General features: G+C 52.9%; 1 protein-coding gene across 1 annotated transcript; it reads right to left on the bottom strand.

The window, feature by feature from the left end:
• Nucleotides 1-656: 656 nt before the first annotated feature.
• LOC137319322 (guanine nucleotide exchange factor VAV3-like) lies at nt 657-16374 on the bottom strand (the record flags this gene model as incomplete). Its single annotated transcript, XM_067981597.1, has 2 exons — nt 16157-16374; nt 657-773 (listed from the first exon to the last, which is right to left on the bottom strand). Coding segments are annotated over exons 1-2 (321 nt in total), but the record flags the coding sequence as incomplete, so codon positions are not given.
• Between the last annotated feature and the right edge of the window lie 398 nt (nt 16375-16772).

Here is a 16772-nt window from a genome sequence, read left to right as displayed (position 1 = left end):
TGTGATGGAATACTCTCCACTTGCCTGGATGACGGCAGCTCCAACAACACTCAAGAAGCTCGACACCATCCAGGACAAAGCAGCCCGCTTGATTGGCACCCCATCCACCACCCTAAACATTCACTCCCTTCACCACCGGCGCACCGTGGCTGCAGTGTGCACCATCCACAGGATGCACTGCAGCAACTCGCCAAGGCTTCATCGACAGCACCTCCCAAACCCGCGATCTCTACCACCTAGAAGGACGAGGGCAGCAGGCACATGGGAACAACACCACCTGCACGTTCCCCTCCAAGTCACACACCATCCCGACTTGGAAATATATCGCCGTTCCTTCATCGTCGCTGGGTCAAAATCTTGGAACTCCCTTCCTAACGGCACTGTGGGAGAACCTTCACCACACGGACTGCAGCGGTTCAAGAAGGCGGCTCACCACCACCTTCTCAAGAGGCAATTAGGGATGGGCAATAAATGCCGGCCTCGCCAGCGACGCCCACATCCCGTGAACGAATAAAAAATAAATTTACATGTTTATATGTCTTATCTTATCCCAACATTCTAACAAGGAGCATTTTCCTTTGCACTGAACGGTGACGCAGTCCGAAAACAGCGACACCTGACTGGACAGTGAAGAGCCAATGGCATCACTTTCTTACCTTTGCGAAATCGCGGACATCGAAAAGGTCAAAAGCGTCGAAAAGTTCGCTCTTCCGCATCCCGAAAGTGTCACAACAAGTGGTGAGGAATGTGCGAATGTTCTTCAGACAGAGGAACTGAAATACAAGAGGGAAAAGGTGAAGGTCAGCCAACCGACAACGAGCGATGAGGAAGAATTAACACAAAGGGATGGCAGTGGGAAATATTTCACACAGTGATCGACGGAGGTCAGAGAAATATATTCCTCGAAAAAGCAAGAACAAACTAGCCAATAATAAAACACTATGGATGAATAAAGAGATCAGGGTAAAATTGAAACTAAAGAAAAAAGGCAGACTCTAAAATACATAAACAATAAGGGAGAGGGTGACAAAAAGGGAATCTGAAGAGGTCACGAAGGATGACAAGAAAACAATTCATAGAATCAGAGAAAGTTCCGGCACAGAAGGAGGCCATTCGGCCCATCGTGTCCGTGCCGGCCGAAAATGAGCCACCCAGCCTAATCCCACTTTCCAGCACTTGGTCCGTAGCCCTGTAGGTTACGGCTCTTCAGGGGCACATCCAGGTACTTTGTAAATGAGTTGAGGGTTTCTGCCTCTCCCACCCTCTCAGGCAGTGAGTTCCAGATCCCACCACCCTCTGGGTGAAAAAATTACTCCTCAGCTCCCCTCTAATCCTTCTACCAATCACTTTAAATCACTGACCCCTCTGCTAAGGGAAATAGGTCCTTCCTATCCACTCTATCTCGGCCCCTCTTAATTTTATACCTCAATTAAATCTCCCCTCAGCCTCCTCTGTTCCAAAGAAAACAACCCCAGCCTATCCAATCTGTCATCATAGCTAAAATTCTCCAATCCTGGCAACATCCTCGTAAATCTCCTCTGCACCCTCTCTAGTGCAATTACATCTTTCCTGTAATGTGGTGACCAGAACTGTACCCAGTACTCAAGCTGTGACCTAACCAGTGTTTTATACAGTTCTAGCATAACCTCCCTGCTCTTATATTCTAGGCCTCAGCTAATAAAGGAAAGTATCCCGTTTGCCTTCTTAATCACCTGATCTACCTGTCCTGCTACCTTCAGGGATCTGTGGACATGCACTCCAAGGCCCTTTGTTCCTCTACACCTCTCAGTATCCTCCCATTTATTGTGTATTCCCTTGCCTTGTTTGCTCTCCCCAAATGCATTACCTCACACTTCTCCAGATTGAATTCCATTTGCCACTTTTCTGCCCACCTGACCAGTCCATTGATATCTTCCTGCAGTCTACAGCTTTCCTCCTCACTATCAACCACACGGACAATTTTTGTATCATCTGCAAAATTCTTGATCATGCCCCCTACAATCAAGTTCAAATCGTTAATATAACCACAAAAAGCAAGGGACCGAGTACTGAGCCCTGCGGAACCCCACTGGAAACAGCCTTCCAGACACAAAAACACCCGTCGACCATTACCCTTTGCTTCCTGCCACTGAGACAATTTTGGATCCAATTTGCCACTTTCCCTTGAATCCCGTGGGCTTTTACTTTTTTGGCCAGTCTGCCATGTGGGACCTTGTCAAAAGCCTTGCTAAAATCCATGTAGACTACATCAAACGCACTACCCTCATCGACCCTCCTTGTTACCTGCTCAAAAAATTCGATCAAGTTAGTCAGACACGACCTTCCCTTAACAAATCCGTGCTGACTGTCCTTGATTAATCCGTACCTTTCTAAATGACGATTAATTGTGTCTCTCAGACTTGATTCCAATAATTTGCCCACCACCGAGGTTAGACTGCATGGCCTGTAATTACTCGGTCTATCCCTCGCTCCCTTTTTAAACAACGGTACAATGTTAGCAGTCCTCCAATCCTCCGGCACCTCGCCTGTATCCAGGGAGGATTGGAAAATGATGGTCAGAGCCTCCGCTATTTCCTCCCTGGCTTCTCTTAACAGCCTGGGATACATTTCATCCGGGCCTGGCGATTTATCTACTTTCAAAGATGTTAATCCCCTTAATACTTCCTCTCTCACTAAGTTTATTCCATCCAATATTTCACACTCCTCCTCCTTAACTACAATCCCTGTATCATCCCCCTCCTTTGTGAAGACAGACACAAAGTTTTCATTAAGAAACATCCCCACATCTTCCACCTCCACACATCGTTTACCTTTTTGGTCTCTAATAGGCCCTACTCTTTCCTTAGTTATCCTCTTGCTCTTTATGTATTTATAAAACATTTTTGGGTTTTCCTTGATTTTACTCACCAGTATTTTTTCATGCCCTCTCTTTGCTTTCCTAATTTCCTTTTTAATTTCACCCCTGCACTTTCTAGACTCATCTGCAGGATTGAGCTCTCGGTGTCTGATATAAGCTTCCCTTTTTTGCCTTATCTTACCCTGTGTGCTCATCCCTCTTTCTACCTATGTCATTGGTACCGATATGGACCACGACCTCTGGCTGTTCACCCTCCCCCTCCAGAACCGCGCAACAATCGCCAAACAGGAGGGTTCCCTCCCAGTCGGGGAACACTTCAGCAGTCATGGACATTCATCCACCGACCTTCGGGTAAGCGTACTCCAAGGCGGCCTTCGAGACACACGACAACGCAAAATCGTCGAGCAGAAATTGATAGCCAAGTTCCGCACCCATGAGGACGGCCTCAACCGGGATCTTGGGTTCATGTCACGCTACACGTAACCCCACCAGCGAACAAATGTTATCTGTTTTTAATATAATGGGTCATTTGCTGGCTTTCTCTGCCTTCCGGATGTTTCTGCCTCTCTCTGTTTTTTTTTCCCTGTTTGTTTTTTTTGTTGAATGTGTATTCGGGGGTTCTGCAGGTGACACCTCTCTGTCTGAACACGGTGATTGCCTTGGCAACGGGCAGTTGCAGGGGCAGTCTGTAAACACCATGTATTGTTCTATATGTATAAATGCGTAGGCTTCAAGGAGCTCCTGAAACATTTACCTGAGGAAGGAGGAAATCTCCGAAAGCTTGTGAATTTAAAATAAAATTGCTGGACTATAACTTGGTGTTGTAAAATTGTTTACAATTGTCCAGAATATAAGACCACAAATATGGGAAATACTGTAAAAACACTGTCAAACTGCACGACATGAAACAGGCTGTGAGATATGAAACAGTTAACCCCAGGTCCCAGTCAAAGAGACTCCAGCCCATGGTCAGTTTCAGAGACTCATTTACATCAAACAATGATCCCCTGGTGAAGACACATTAACATCGAGACAATGTCGAATCAAACTGAGCCTCTGAGCCACGCTCAGTCTCGGACAAGAACGGAAGGCCTTTCACACCTAAACAATGCTGTGAGCCGAGGGCCCATCACAGTGAGGAATCCCGCATTGTCCTGACACTGTGGAGGGAGTGGGGAGGAGATGAGGAGTTGTCTCTCCGCTTCACAGCTCTGCACCAACTAAGGAGTTTTGAATCACCGAGATGCCCCGATGAAGAGGTGTGAATGTGAAACAATCCAACAGATTGATCGCTGAAACCACGGACGAGGCCCAGGTGGGGGTTTGCGTGACTGGAACACTATAAGAAGGTACAAGAGCAGCACGTGGAGGCTGCAGTCAGGTGAAGACGGACGGAGACCAGTCACCTCCAGATCCAGGCCCACGATCAACATCAGTAACGACCGGCCACGTGGGTGATTGTAAGTTCCAGGCAAACCACTGAGGGGTTCGCACTGCGGAGGCTGCAGTCAAGGGAAGGTCGGAAACCGCTCATTTCCAGGGCCAGGCCCACGATCAGCATCACTAACGACTGGACGCATGGGTGATTGTAAGTTTCAGTCAAATCATAGACGGGTTTGGACTGGGGTTTTGTTGGTCGAATAAACTAACAGATTCCCTGTTTGTCGCGGGCAATTTTGTTCTTGTAATTCCGAGGTCCAAGAACGGGTGTGAGGCGGAAGGGAAGGGAACACCTTACAAGAATGTTCTGCAGCCGCTCGGTGACATCCTTAACCCTGGCACCAGGGAGGCAACATACCATCCTGGAATCAGGTCTGCGGCCGCAGAAACGCCTGTCTGTTCCCCTAACTAAAGAATCCCTATCGCTATCCGATACAAGATGAACATAGTTCCTCCGCTTTTCAATTCTATCTCTCTAGAAATGAACCCCAGTGCTTGATTTGCCTTTTTTATGGCCTTATTAACCTGCGTCGCTACTTTTAGTGATTTGTGTGTCTGTACCCCCAGATCCCTCTACCCCATTTAGACTCTTATCATCCAAGCAATACGTGGCCTCCTTATTCTTCCAACCAAAATGCACCACCTCACCCTTATCGATATTGAAATTCATTTGCCGATTAGACGCCCATTCTGAAACATTAACTCTGTTTCTTGCTCCACACTTCCTGCCTGACCTGCTGAGTGTTTCCAGTGTCCGCAGTATTTTGCTTTTGTTACTGCATCATTTATCTTATTGCTGCTCGTGGGAGCTCAAGAAGCTCGACACCATCCAGGACAAAGCAGCCCGCTTGATTGGCACCCCATCCACCACCCTAAACATTCACTCCCTTCCCCACCGGCGCACCGTGGCTGCAGTGTGCACCATCCACAGGATGCACTGCAGCAACTCTGGAGTGGGACTCGAACGCACGGCCTTTTGACTCAGAGGCGAGAGTGCCGCCCACTGAGACACGACTGAGGGAGACCCAGACACCAGGCGACATGTGGCAGAGTCACTGATCAAACCGCAATGAGTCACAGGCAGCTGCTGGAGCTGAGGGAAGGGAAGTAGAGGCAGTATCCTGCTGTTAAACACCCGTCACCCTCACGCTGCCAACTCCACACTAACCGAGAGGAAACAACAGGCTCTCAGGAGCTTGGACTTAAAGGATGTGATGCGGACAGTTCTGTGATCATAATATCATAGAATCGTAGAATAGCACAGGAGGAGGCCATTCAGCCCATCGTGCCTGTGCCGGCTCTTTGAAAGAGCTGTCCAATTAGTCCCACTCCCCCTGCTCTTTCCCCTTAGCCGAGCAAACGTTTCCCCTTCAAGTATTTATCAAATTCTCCTTTTGAAAGTTATTATTGAATCTGCTTCCACCGCCCTTTCAGGCAGCGCATTCCAGATCAGAACAACTCGCTGCGTAAAAAAAAACATTCTCCTCATCTCCCCTCTGGTTCTTTTGTCGATTATCTTAAATCTGTGTCCTCTGGAAACAGTTTCTTCTTATTTACTCTTTCAAAACCCCTCATAACTTTGAACACTTGTGGGGGAGACCAGAACTCGGGGGCATAAATATAAGAGAGTCACTAATAAATCCAATCGGGAATTCAGGAGAAACTTCTTTCCCCAGGGAGTGGTGAGAATGTGGAACTCACTCCCACAAGGAGTGGTTGAGGTGAATAGTGGAGATGCATTTAAGGGGAAGCTCGATAAACACACGAGGGAGAAAGGAATAGAAGGATATGGTGATAGGGTGAGATGAAGTAGGGAGGGAGGAGGCTCGTGTGGAGCATTAACACCAGTATAGACCAGTGGGGCCGAATGGCCTGTTTCTGTGCTGTACGTTCTATGTAATTCTATGTTGAGCTGTGCCAGCATTTCCCTCCAGACTCCTGCCTCTACCTTCGATCTCCCCCTTCTTTATTCGGTGCCCATCACTTCCCTTCAGCTTGGCCTGGGTTGCCAATGGAATCCGAGTCCTTTCTATCGCTGCATAGATTTTTTGCCCCCTTATTCTGCCGCTTCCCATCAATTACCGTCAACCCTTCAAACCTCACCAACACGCAGCTCTCCTTTCCCAGCAGACCACGCCCTCGCTGCCGTCCAAACACGGACCTGGAGTGATGGATAATTATGGAGATTGGGAACACTGCCATCCTTTTGAGATTTGCTCCAATCATAGAGTCATAGAGTTATACAGCACGGATAGAGGCCCTTCGGCCCATCGTGTCCGCGCCGGCCATCAAGCCCAGTCTAATCTAATCCCATATTCCAGCATTTGGTCCGTAGCCTTGTATGCTATGGCATTTCAAGTGCTCATCCAAATGCTTCTTGAATGTTGTGAGGGTTCCTGCCTCCACAACCCTTTCAGGCAGTGAGTTCCAGACTCCAACCACCCTCTGGGTGAAAAAGTTCTTTCTCAAATCCCCTCTAAACCTCCCGCCTTTTACCTTGAATCTATGCCCCCTTGTTATAGAACCCTCAACGAAGGGAAAAAGCTCCTTAGTATCCATCCTATCTGTGCCCCTCATAATTTTGTACACCTCAATCATGTCCCCCCTCAGCCTCCTCTGCTCCAAGGAAAACAAACCCAATCTTCCCAGTCTCTCTTCATAGCTGAAGCGCTCCAGCCCTGGTAACATCCTGGTGAATCTCCTCTGCACCCTCTCCAAAGCGATCACATCCTTCCTGTAGTGTGGCGACCAGAACTGCACACAGTACTCCAGCTGTGGCCTAACCAGTGTTTTATTTCGACCAGGAGAGGGAGATCAAAACCTGGGATTCTAGGAGTGAGGCTGGGGGTTTACTTTGGGGTGATTTATAAGGGATATGGGCCAAAGGCAGGTATATGGAGTTAGATCACAGATCAGCCATGATCTTATCAAATGGCGGAGCAGGCACGAGGGGCTGAATGGCCTACTCCTGTTCCTATACAAGATCGTTGCCAGGCAACCTCAAGGGAATACAAGCCTGGTTTATGCAACCTGTCCTCGTAATTTAACCCTTTTAGCCCCGGTACCATTCTGGTGAATCTGTGCTGCACCCCCTCCAAGGCCAATATATCCTTCCTGAGGTGCGGTGCCCAGAACTGAATCAGGAACTCTCTCCTCCCCCAAAAAAGGCTATGGATGTTCGGAGTCAGTTCAAATTTTCAAGGCCGAGATTTTTTGTTGCGTAAGGGATATGGAGCAAGTTTTTAAAAATTTCATTCGCTGGCAAGGCCGGCATTTATTGCCCATCCCTAGTTGCCCTGAGAAGGTGGTGCTGGGCCTTCTTCTTGAACCACTGGGAGCGGGTTTGAGACAAACTGAGTGTCTTGCTCGGCCACTTCAGAGGGAGGTTAAGGGTCAATCACGTTGGTGTGGGACTGGAGTCACATATAGGCCCAGACCGGGTAAGGACGGCAGGTTTCCTTCCCTAAAGGACGTTAGTGACCCAGTTGGGTTTTTACGACAATCCGACAGTTTCATGGTCACTTTTACTGAGACCAGATTTTTATTCCCAGATATTTTAAACTGAATTTAAATTCTCAAACTGCCCAGTTAGGATTTGAACTTACGATCCCTGGATTATTGGTCCAGTAACAGAAAAACAACACCACCCAACCTATTAAAGTGAATGGAGTTGTGATACACATCGGCCGTGGTCTGGTCTGATTGAATGGCAGATCAGGCTCAAGATGCTGAAAGATGTCAGCTGTGGCTCAGTGGGTCGCACTCTCGCCTCTGAGTCAGAAGGTCGTGGGTTCGAGTCCCACTCCAGAGACTTGAGCAGAAAATCCAGGCCGACACTCCCAGTGTAGTACTGAGGGAGTGCCGCACTGTCGGAGGGTCAGTACTGAGGGAGCGCCGCGCCGTCGGAGGGTCAGTACTGAGGGAGTGCCGCACTGTCGGAGGGTCAGTACTGAGGGAGTGCCGCACTGTCGGAGGGTCAGTACTGAGGGAGCGCCGCACTGTCGGAGGGTCAGTACTGAGGGAGTGCTGCACTGTCGGAGGGTCAGTACTGAGGGAGCGCCGCACTGTCGGAGGGTCAGTACTGAGGGAGCGCCACACTGTCGGAGGGTCAGCACCAAGGGAGCGCCGCACTGTCGGAGGGGCAGCATCGAGGGAGCGCCGCACTGTCGGAGGGGCCTCCTTTTGGAGGAGATGTTAAACTGAGCCTCTCAGGTGGGTGCAAAAGATCTCATGGCCATTATTCAAAGAAGAGCAAGTGAGTTATCCCCAGTGCCTTGGCCAATATTTAGCCCTCAAAGAACATTAAAAACAGATTATCTGATTGCTGTTTGTGGGATCCTGCTGTACAGAAATTGGCTGCCACCTTTCCTACAACAGTGACTGCACTTCAAAAGTACTCGATTGGCTATAAAGTGCTTTGGGACATCCTGAGTTTGTGAAAGGCGCTATAGAAATCCAAAATAAGAACATATCGAGTCGGCCATTCGGCCCCTCGAGCCTGCTCCGCCATTCAATCAGATCATGGCTGATCTTCGACCTCAACTCCACTTTCCCGCCCGATCCCCATATCCCTTGATTCCCCGAGAGTCCAAAAAACTATCGATCTCAGCCTTGAAAACACTCAATGACTGAGCATCCACAGCCCTCTGGGGTAGAGAATTCCAAAGATTCACAACCCTCTGAGTGAAGAAATTCCTCCTCATCTCAGTCCGAAATCTTTACCCTAATATCAACTGGGATACAATCAGTGTAAAAGGTATCGAGGGAGCAGAATTCTGAAATTGCATTCAGGAGAACTTTTTTAGCCAGTACGTAGCGAGCCCAACAAGAGGGGGGGCAGTTCTGGATTTAGTTTGAGGGAATGAAGCTGGGCAGGTGGAAGGAGTATCAGTGGGAGAGCATTTTTGTGGTAGTGATCATAATGCAGTTAGATTTAGCATAGTTATGGAAAAGGACAAAGACAGAACAGGGGTGAAAGTTCTAAATTGGGGAAAGGCCAATTTTACTGAGCTGTGAAGTGATTTAGCAAAAGTGGAACTGGAAACAGCGACTTGAAGGTAAATCAGTGTCAGAGCAGTGGGAGAGATTCAAAGGGGGAGATTCAAGGGGTTCAGAGTAAACATGTTCCCACAAAGAAAAAGGGAGTGGCTGACAAATCTACAGCCCCCTGGATGACAAGGAGCATTCAGGGTAAGATCAGGCAGAAAAGGGAAGCTTATATCAGACACCGAGAGCTCAATACTGCAGAAAACCTAAAGTATAGAAAGTGCAGGGGTGAAATTAAAAAGGAAATTAGGAAAACAAAGAGAGGGCATGTAAAATACTGGTGAGTAAAATCAAAGAAAACCCAAAAATGTTTTATAAATACATAAAGAGCAAGAGGATAACTGAGGAAAGAGTAGGGCCTATTAGAGACCAAAAAGGTAAACTGTGTGTGGAGGTGGAAGATGTGGGTATGGTTCTTAATGAATACTTTGTGTCTGTCTTCACAAAAGAGGGGGATGATGCAGATATTGGAGGAGGAGTGTGAAATATTGGATGGAATAAACTTAGTGAGAGAGGAAGTATTAAGGGGATTAGCATCTTTGAAAGTAGATAAATCACCAGGCCCGGATGAAATGTGTCCCAGGCTGTTAAGAGAAGCCAGGGAGGAAATAGCGGAGACTCTGACCATCATTTTCCAATCCTCCCTGGATACAGGCGAGGTGCCGGAGGATTGGAGGACTGCTAACGTTGTACCGTTGTTTAAAAAGGGAGCGAGGGATAGACCGAGTAATTACAGGCCAGGCAGTCTAACCTCGGTGGTGGGCAAATTACTGGAATCAATTCTGAGGGACAGGATAAACTGTCATTTAGAAAGGCACGGAGTAATCAAGGACAGTCAGCACGGATTTGTTAAGTGACGTTCGTGTCCAACTAACTTGATTGAATTTTTTGAGCAGGTAACAAGGAGGGTCGATGAGGGTCACGCGTTTGATGTAGTCTACATGGATTTTAGCAAGGCTTTTGACAAGGTCCCACATGGCAGACTGGTCAGGAAAATAAAAGCCCATGGGATCCAAGGGAAAGTGGCAAATTGGATCTAAAATTGGCTCAGTGGCAGAAAGCAAAGGGTAATGGTCGACGGGTGTTTTTGTGACTGGAAGGCTGTTTCCATTGGGTTTCCTCAGGGCCAGGTCCCTTGCTTTTTGTGGTACATATCAATGATTAGGACTTAAATGTAGGGGGCATGATTAAGAATTTTGCAGATGAAACAAAAATTGTCCGTGTGGTTGATAGTGAGGAGGAAAGCTGTAGACTGCAGGAAGAGATCAATGGACTGGTCAGGTGGGCAGAAAAGTGGCAAATGGAATTCAATCCGGAGAATGCAAGGTAATGCATTTAGGGAGAGCAAACAAGGGAATACACAATAAATGGGAGGATACTGAGAGGTGTAGAGGAAGTGAGGGACCTTGGAGTGCATGTCCACAGATCCCTGAAGGTAGTAGGACAGGTAGATAAGGTGGTTAAGAAGGCAAACGGGATACTTTCCTTTATTAGCCGAGGTATAGAATATAAGAGCAGGGATGTTATGTTAGAACTGCACAAAACACTAGTTAGGCCACAGCTTGAGTACTGGGTACAGTTCTGGTCACCACATTACAGGAAAGATGTGATTGCACTAGAGAGGGTGCAGAGGAGATTTACGAGGATGTTGCCAGGACTGGAGAATTTTAGCTATGAGGAAAGATTGGATAGGCTGGGGTTGTTTTCTTTGGAACAGAGGAGGCTGAGGGGAGATTTAATTGAGGTGTATAAAATTATGAGGGGCCTGGATAGAGTGGATAGGGAGGACCTATTTCCCTTAGCAGAGGGGTCAATAATCAGGGGGCATAGATTTAAAGTAATTGGTAGAAGGATTAGAGGGAGCTGAGGAGAAATTTTTTCACACAGAGGGTGGTGGGGGGTCTGGAACTCACTGCTTGAGGCAGAAACCCTCAACTCATTTACAAAGTACCTGGATGTGCACTTGATGTGCTGTAACCCACAGGGCTACAGACCAAGTGTGGAAAGTGGGATAGGCTGGATAGCTCTTCTTCAGCCGGCACAGACACGATGGGTCAAATGGCCTCCTTCTGTGCCATCAATTTCTTTGATTCTATGATTCTAAATGGCCGACCTCTTATCTTGAGATTATGCCCCCTAGTTCTCGACTCTCCAGCCAGGGGAAACAGCCTCTCAGCATCTACCCTGTCAAGCCCTCTTAGAATCTTATATGTTTCAATGAGATCACCTCTCATTCTTCTAAACTCCAGAGGGTATCGGCCCATTCTACTCAATCTCTCCTCACAGGACAACCCTCTCATCCCAGGAATCAATCTAGTGAACCTTTGTTGCACCACCCCCAAGGCAAGTATATCCTTCCTTAGATAAGGAGACCAAAACTGAACACAGTACTCCAGGTGAGGTCTCACCAGAGCCCTATATAATTGCAGCAAGACCTCCTTACTCTTATACTCCAACCACCTTGCAATGAAGGCCAAGATACATTTGCTTTCCTAATTGCTTGCTGTACCTGCATGTTAACTTTCTGTGATTTGTGTACCAGGACACCCAAATCTCTCTGACCACCAACATTTCTTAGTCTCTCACCTTTTAAAAAATATTCTGTTTTTCTATTCTTCCTGCCAAAGTGGATAACCTCACATTTCCACACATTGTACTTCATCTGCCATCTTCTTGCCCACTCACTTAACCTGTCGATATCCCTTTGCAGACTCTTTGTGTCCTCCTCACAGCTTACTTTCCCACCTGGCTTTGTATCATCAGCAAACTTGGATACATTACACTCGGTCCCTTCATCTAAGTCATTGATATAGATTGTAAATAGCTGAGGCCCGAGGTCTGATCCTTGCAGAACCCCACTAGTTACAGCCTGTCAACCTGAGAATGACCCGTTTATCCCTGCTCTCTGTTTTCTGTCCATTAACCAATCCTCTATCCATGCTAATATATTACCCCCAATCCCATGAGCCCTTATCTTGTGTAACAACCTTTTATGTGGCACCTTATCGAATGCCTTTTGAAAATCCAAATATACGACATCCACTGGTTCCCCTTTATCCACCCTGCTCGTTGCACCCTAAAAAAGCTCTAATAAATTTGTCAAACACAATTTCCCTTTCATAAAACCCTGCTGACTCTGCCTGATCATATTATGATTTTCTAAGTGCTCTGTTACCACTTCCTTAATAATAGATTCCAGCATTTTCCCTACGACTGATGTCAGGCTAACTGGCCTGTAGTTCCCTGTTTTCTCTCTCCCTCCTTTCTTAAATACGGGGTTACATTTGCCACCTTCCAATCCACGGGGACCGTTCTAGAATCTAGGGAATTCTGGAAGATCAAAACCAATGCATCCACTATCTCTGCAGCCACCTCTTTTGAAACCCCACGATGTAGGCCATCAGTTCCAGGGGATTTGTCGGCTTTTAGTCCCATTAATTTCTCCAGTACTTTTATCCTTTGCTAATCTTAATTACTTTAAGTTCCTCACTCTCATTAGACTCTTGGTTCCCCACTATTTCCGGTATGTTTTTTGCGTCTTCTACTGTGAGAAGATATAAAATATTTGTTTATTCCCCGTTATAATTTCTCCTGTCCCTGCCTCTAAGGGACCCGCGTTTACTTTCACTAATCTCTTGCTTTTTACACATTGTAGAAGCCCTTACAATCTGTTTTTATATTTCTTGCTGGTCCTTGCTTCACCCTGTCCCTCCGATGCAGACCCTTCAAGGTAAACACTTGAATCGAGCAGCTGTTCCATCTTTGACCAACTCAGACCAGACGTTACGCATCTTATTTACAAACAAGCACTTGATATAAATTTGCATTTTGTTGAATATTTCACATTAGACTGACGGAGCAGAGTGCTGAAAATCAACAGGTGACTGGTCCAGAACCGGGCTCAGTGGCGATCTGGATCCCACTCCATTCCCAGCGCTGTTGCCACTCCCTCAATTCGGACTGAACCAGAACGGTGCAGTCTGGGACCCTGGGATTCACACCCGGTTTCCCTCTGGTCCCGGTGGGAAAACAGGCCACGCATTCGGGAATAACAGGAAAAGGGGAGCGCAGCTCAACTTCCCGGTCAGGAACAAGCAGCGCATTAATTACTGGTGGGACACGGGTCCCACACACACCCGGACCAGAACTGGAGAACCGGGACCCGTTGGGCTGGGCTCAGACAGGATTGGGCTGGGCACGGTTTATTGGGTCTGGCTCGGCTCGGTTTGGACGGGTTGGGTTGAGCTGGACTCGGCTCGGTTTGGATGGGTTGCGTCGGGTCGGGCTCGGTTTGGACGGGTCCGGCTCGGTTTGGGTCGGGCTGGGCTCGGTTCGGACGGGTCGGGCTCGGCTCGGTTCGGACGGGTCGGGCTCGGCTCGGTTCGGACGGGTCGGGCTCGGCTCGGTTCGGACGGGTCGGGCTCGGCTCGGTTCGGACGGGTCGGGCTCGGCTCGGTTCGGACGGGTCGGGCTCGGCTCGGTTCGGACGGGTCGGGCTCGGCTCGGACGGGTCGGGCTCGGACGGGTCGGGCTCGGCTCGGCTCGGGCTCGGCTCGGACGGGTCGGGCTGGGCTCGGACGGGTCGGGCTCGGTTCGGACGGGTCGGGCTCGGTTCGGACGGGTCGGGCCGGGCTCGGTTCGGACGGGTCGGGCTCGGTTCGGACGGGTCGGGCCGGGCTCGGTTCGGACGGGTCGGGCCGGGCTCGGTTCGGACGGGTCGGGCCGGGCTCGGTTCGGACGGGTCGGGCCGGGCTCGGTTCGGACGGGTCGGGCCGGGCTCGGTTCGGACGGGTCGGGCCGGGCTCGGTTCGGACGGGTCGGGCCGGGCTCGGTTCGGACGGGTCGGGCCGGGCTCGGTTCGGACGGGTCGGGCCGGGCTCGGTTCGGACGGGTCGGGCCGGGCTCGGTTCGGACGGGTCGGGCTGGGGCTGGGCTCGGACGGGTCGGGCTCGGTTCGGACGGGTCGGGCTCGGTTCGGACGGGTCGGGCTCGGTTCGGACGGGTCGGGCCGGGTTCGGACGGGTCCGGCCGGGTCGGGCCGGGCTCGGACGGGTCGGGCCGGGCTCGGTTCGGACGGGTCGGGCAGGGCTCGGTTCGGACGGGTCGGGCAGGGCTCGGTTCGGACGGGTCGGGCCGGGTTCGGACGGGTCGGGCCGGGTTCGGACGGGTCGGGCCGGGTTCGGACGGGTCGGGCCGGGCTCGGACGGGTCGGGCCGGGCTCGGTTCGGACGGGTCGGGCAGGGCTCGGTTCGGACGGGTCGGGCAGGGCTCGGTTCGGACGGGTCGGGCTCGGTTCGGACGGGTCGGGCTCGGTTCGGACGGGTCGGGCTGGGCTCGGACGGGTCGGGCTGGGCTCGGACGGGTCGGGCTGGGCTCGGACGGGTCGGGCTCGGTTCGGACGGGTCGGGCTCGGCTCGGTTCGGACGGGTCGGGCTCGGCTCGGTTCGGACGGGTCGGGCTCGGCTCGGTTCGGACGGGTCGGGCTCGGCTCGGTTCGGACGGGTCGGGCTCGGCTCGGTTCGGACGGGTCGGGCTCGGCTCGGTTCGGACGGGTCGGGCTCGGCTCGGTTCGGACGGGTCGGGCTCGGCTCGGTTCGGACGGGTCGGGCTCGGCTCGGTTCGGACGGGTCGGGCTCGGCTCGGTTCGGACGGGTCGGGCTCGGCTCGGTTCGGACGGGTCGGGCTCGGCTCGGTTCGGACGGGTCGGGCTCGGCTCGGTTCGGACGGGTCGGGCTCGGCTCGGCTCGGACGGGTCGGGCTCGGACGGGTCGGGCTCGGCTCGGCTCGGGCTCGGCTCGGACGGGTCGGGCTGGGCTCGGACGGGTCGGGCTCGGTTCGGACGGGTCGGGCTCGGTTCGGACGGGTCGGGCCGGGCTCGGTTCGGACGGGTCGGGCTCGGTTCGGACGGGTCGGGCCGGGCTCGGTTCGGACGGGTCGGGCCGGGCTCGGTTCGGACGGGTCGGGCCGGGCTCGGTTCGGACGGGTCGGGCCGGGCTCGGTTCGGACGGGTCGGGCCGGGCTCGGTTCGGACGGGTCGGGCCGGGCTCGGTTCGGACGGGTCGGGCCGGGCTCGGTTCGGACGGGTCGGGCTGGGGCTGGGCTCGGACGGGTCGGGCTCGGTTCGGACGGGTCGGGCTCGGTTCGGACGGGTCGGGCCGGGTTCGGACGGGTCAGGACGGGTCGGGCCGGGCTCGGACGGGTCGGGCCGGGCTCGGTTCGGACGGGTCGGGCAGGGCTCGGTTCGGACGGGTCGGGCAGGGCTCGGTTCGGACGGGTCGGGCCGGGTTCGGACGGGTCGGGCCGGGTTCGGACGGGTCGGGCCGGGTTCGGACGGGTCGGGCCGGGTTCGGACGGGTCGGGCCGGGTTCGGACGGGTCGGGCCGGGCTCGGACGGGTCGGGCCGGGCTCGGTTCGGACGGGTCGGGCAGGGCTCGGTTCGGACGGGTCGGGCTCGGTTCGGACGGGTCGGGCTCGGTTCGGACGGGTCGGGCTGGGCTCGGACGGGTCGGGCTGGGCTCGGACGGGTCGGGCTGGGCTCGGACGGGTCGGGCTGGGCTCGGACGGGTCGGGCTCGGTTCGGACGGGTCGGGCTGGGCTCGGACGGGTCGGGCTGGGCTCGGACGGGTCGGGCTCGGTTCGGACGGGTCGGGCTGGGCTCGGACGGGTCGGGCTGGGCTCGGACGGGTCGGGCTGGGCTCGGACGGGTCGGGCTCGGCTGGGTCGGGTCGGGCTCGGCTGGGTCGGGTCGGGCTCGGTTCGGACGGGTCGGGCTGGGCTGGGTCGGGCTCGGCTCGGCTGGGTTCAGCTCCTTACCTGCGACATGTGCGGCCGCTGGTTGATGTCCTTGAGGAGGATGGAGTGCGGCCGCAGGTTATTGAGAAGGCGGCAGAGCAACACTCCGTCCCTGAGACTCTGCGCCAAATCAAACACCTGGGCCCCGGCCCAGCTCACCCGGTGATCGGGGGGCAAAACCCCGCAACTGATGAGCCACAGAGCGCACTGGCGCCAGGGCTCCATCCGCCCGGCCCCAGACCCCCCTCACTGACCCCCGGACCCCCTCACTGACCCCCGGACCCCCCTCACTGACCCCCGGACCACCCTCACTGACCCCCGGACACCCCTCACTGACCCCCGGACCCCCCTCACTGACCTCCGGACCCCCCTCACTGACCCCCGGACCCTCCTCACTGACCCCCGGATCCCCCTCACTGAGCCCCGGATCTCCCTCACTGAGCCCCGGATCCCCCTCACTGAGCCCCGGATCCCCCTCACTGACCCCCGGATCCCCCTCACTGACCCCCGGATCCCCCTCACTGACCCCCGGAAACCCCCTCACTGACCCCCGGAAACCCTCACTGACCCCCGGATCCTCCTCACTGACCCCCGGACCCTGGACCCCTCACTGACCCCTGGACCCCTCACTGACCCC

Source organism: Heptranchias perlo, unplaced genomic scaffold (genome assembly GCF_035084215.1).
Source record: "Heptranchias perlo isolate sHepPer1 unplaced genomic scaffold, sHepPer1.hap1 HAP1_SCAFFOLD_812, whole genome shotgun sequence".
Taxonomy (NCBI): Eukaryota; Metazoa; Chordata; class Chondrichthyes; order Hexanchiformes; family Hexanchidae; genus Heptranchias; species Heptranchias perlo.
The sequence above is the reverse complement of the archived record's forward strand: the minus strand, read 5'-3'. Positions and strand labels throughout refer to the sequence as shown.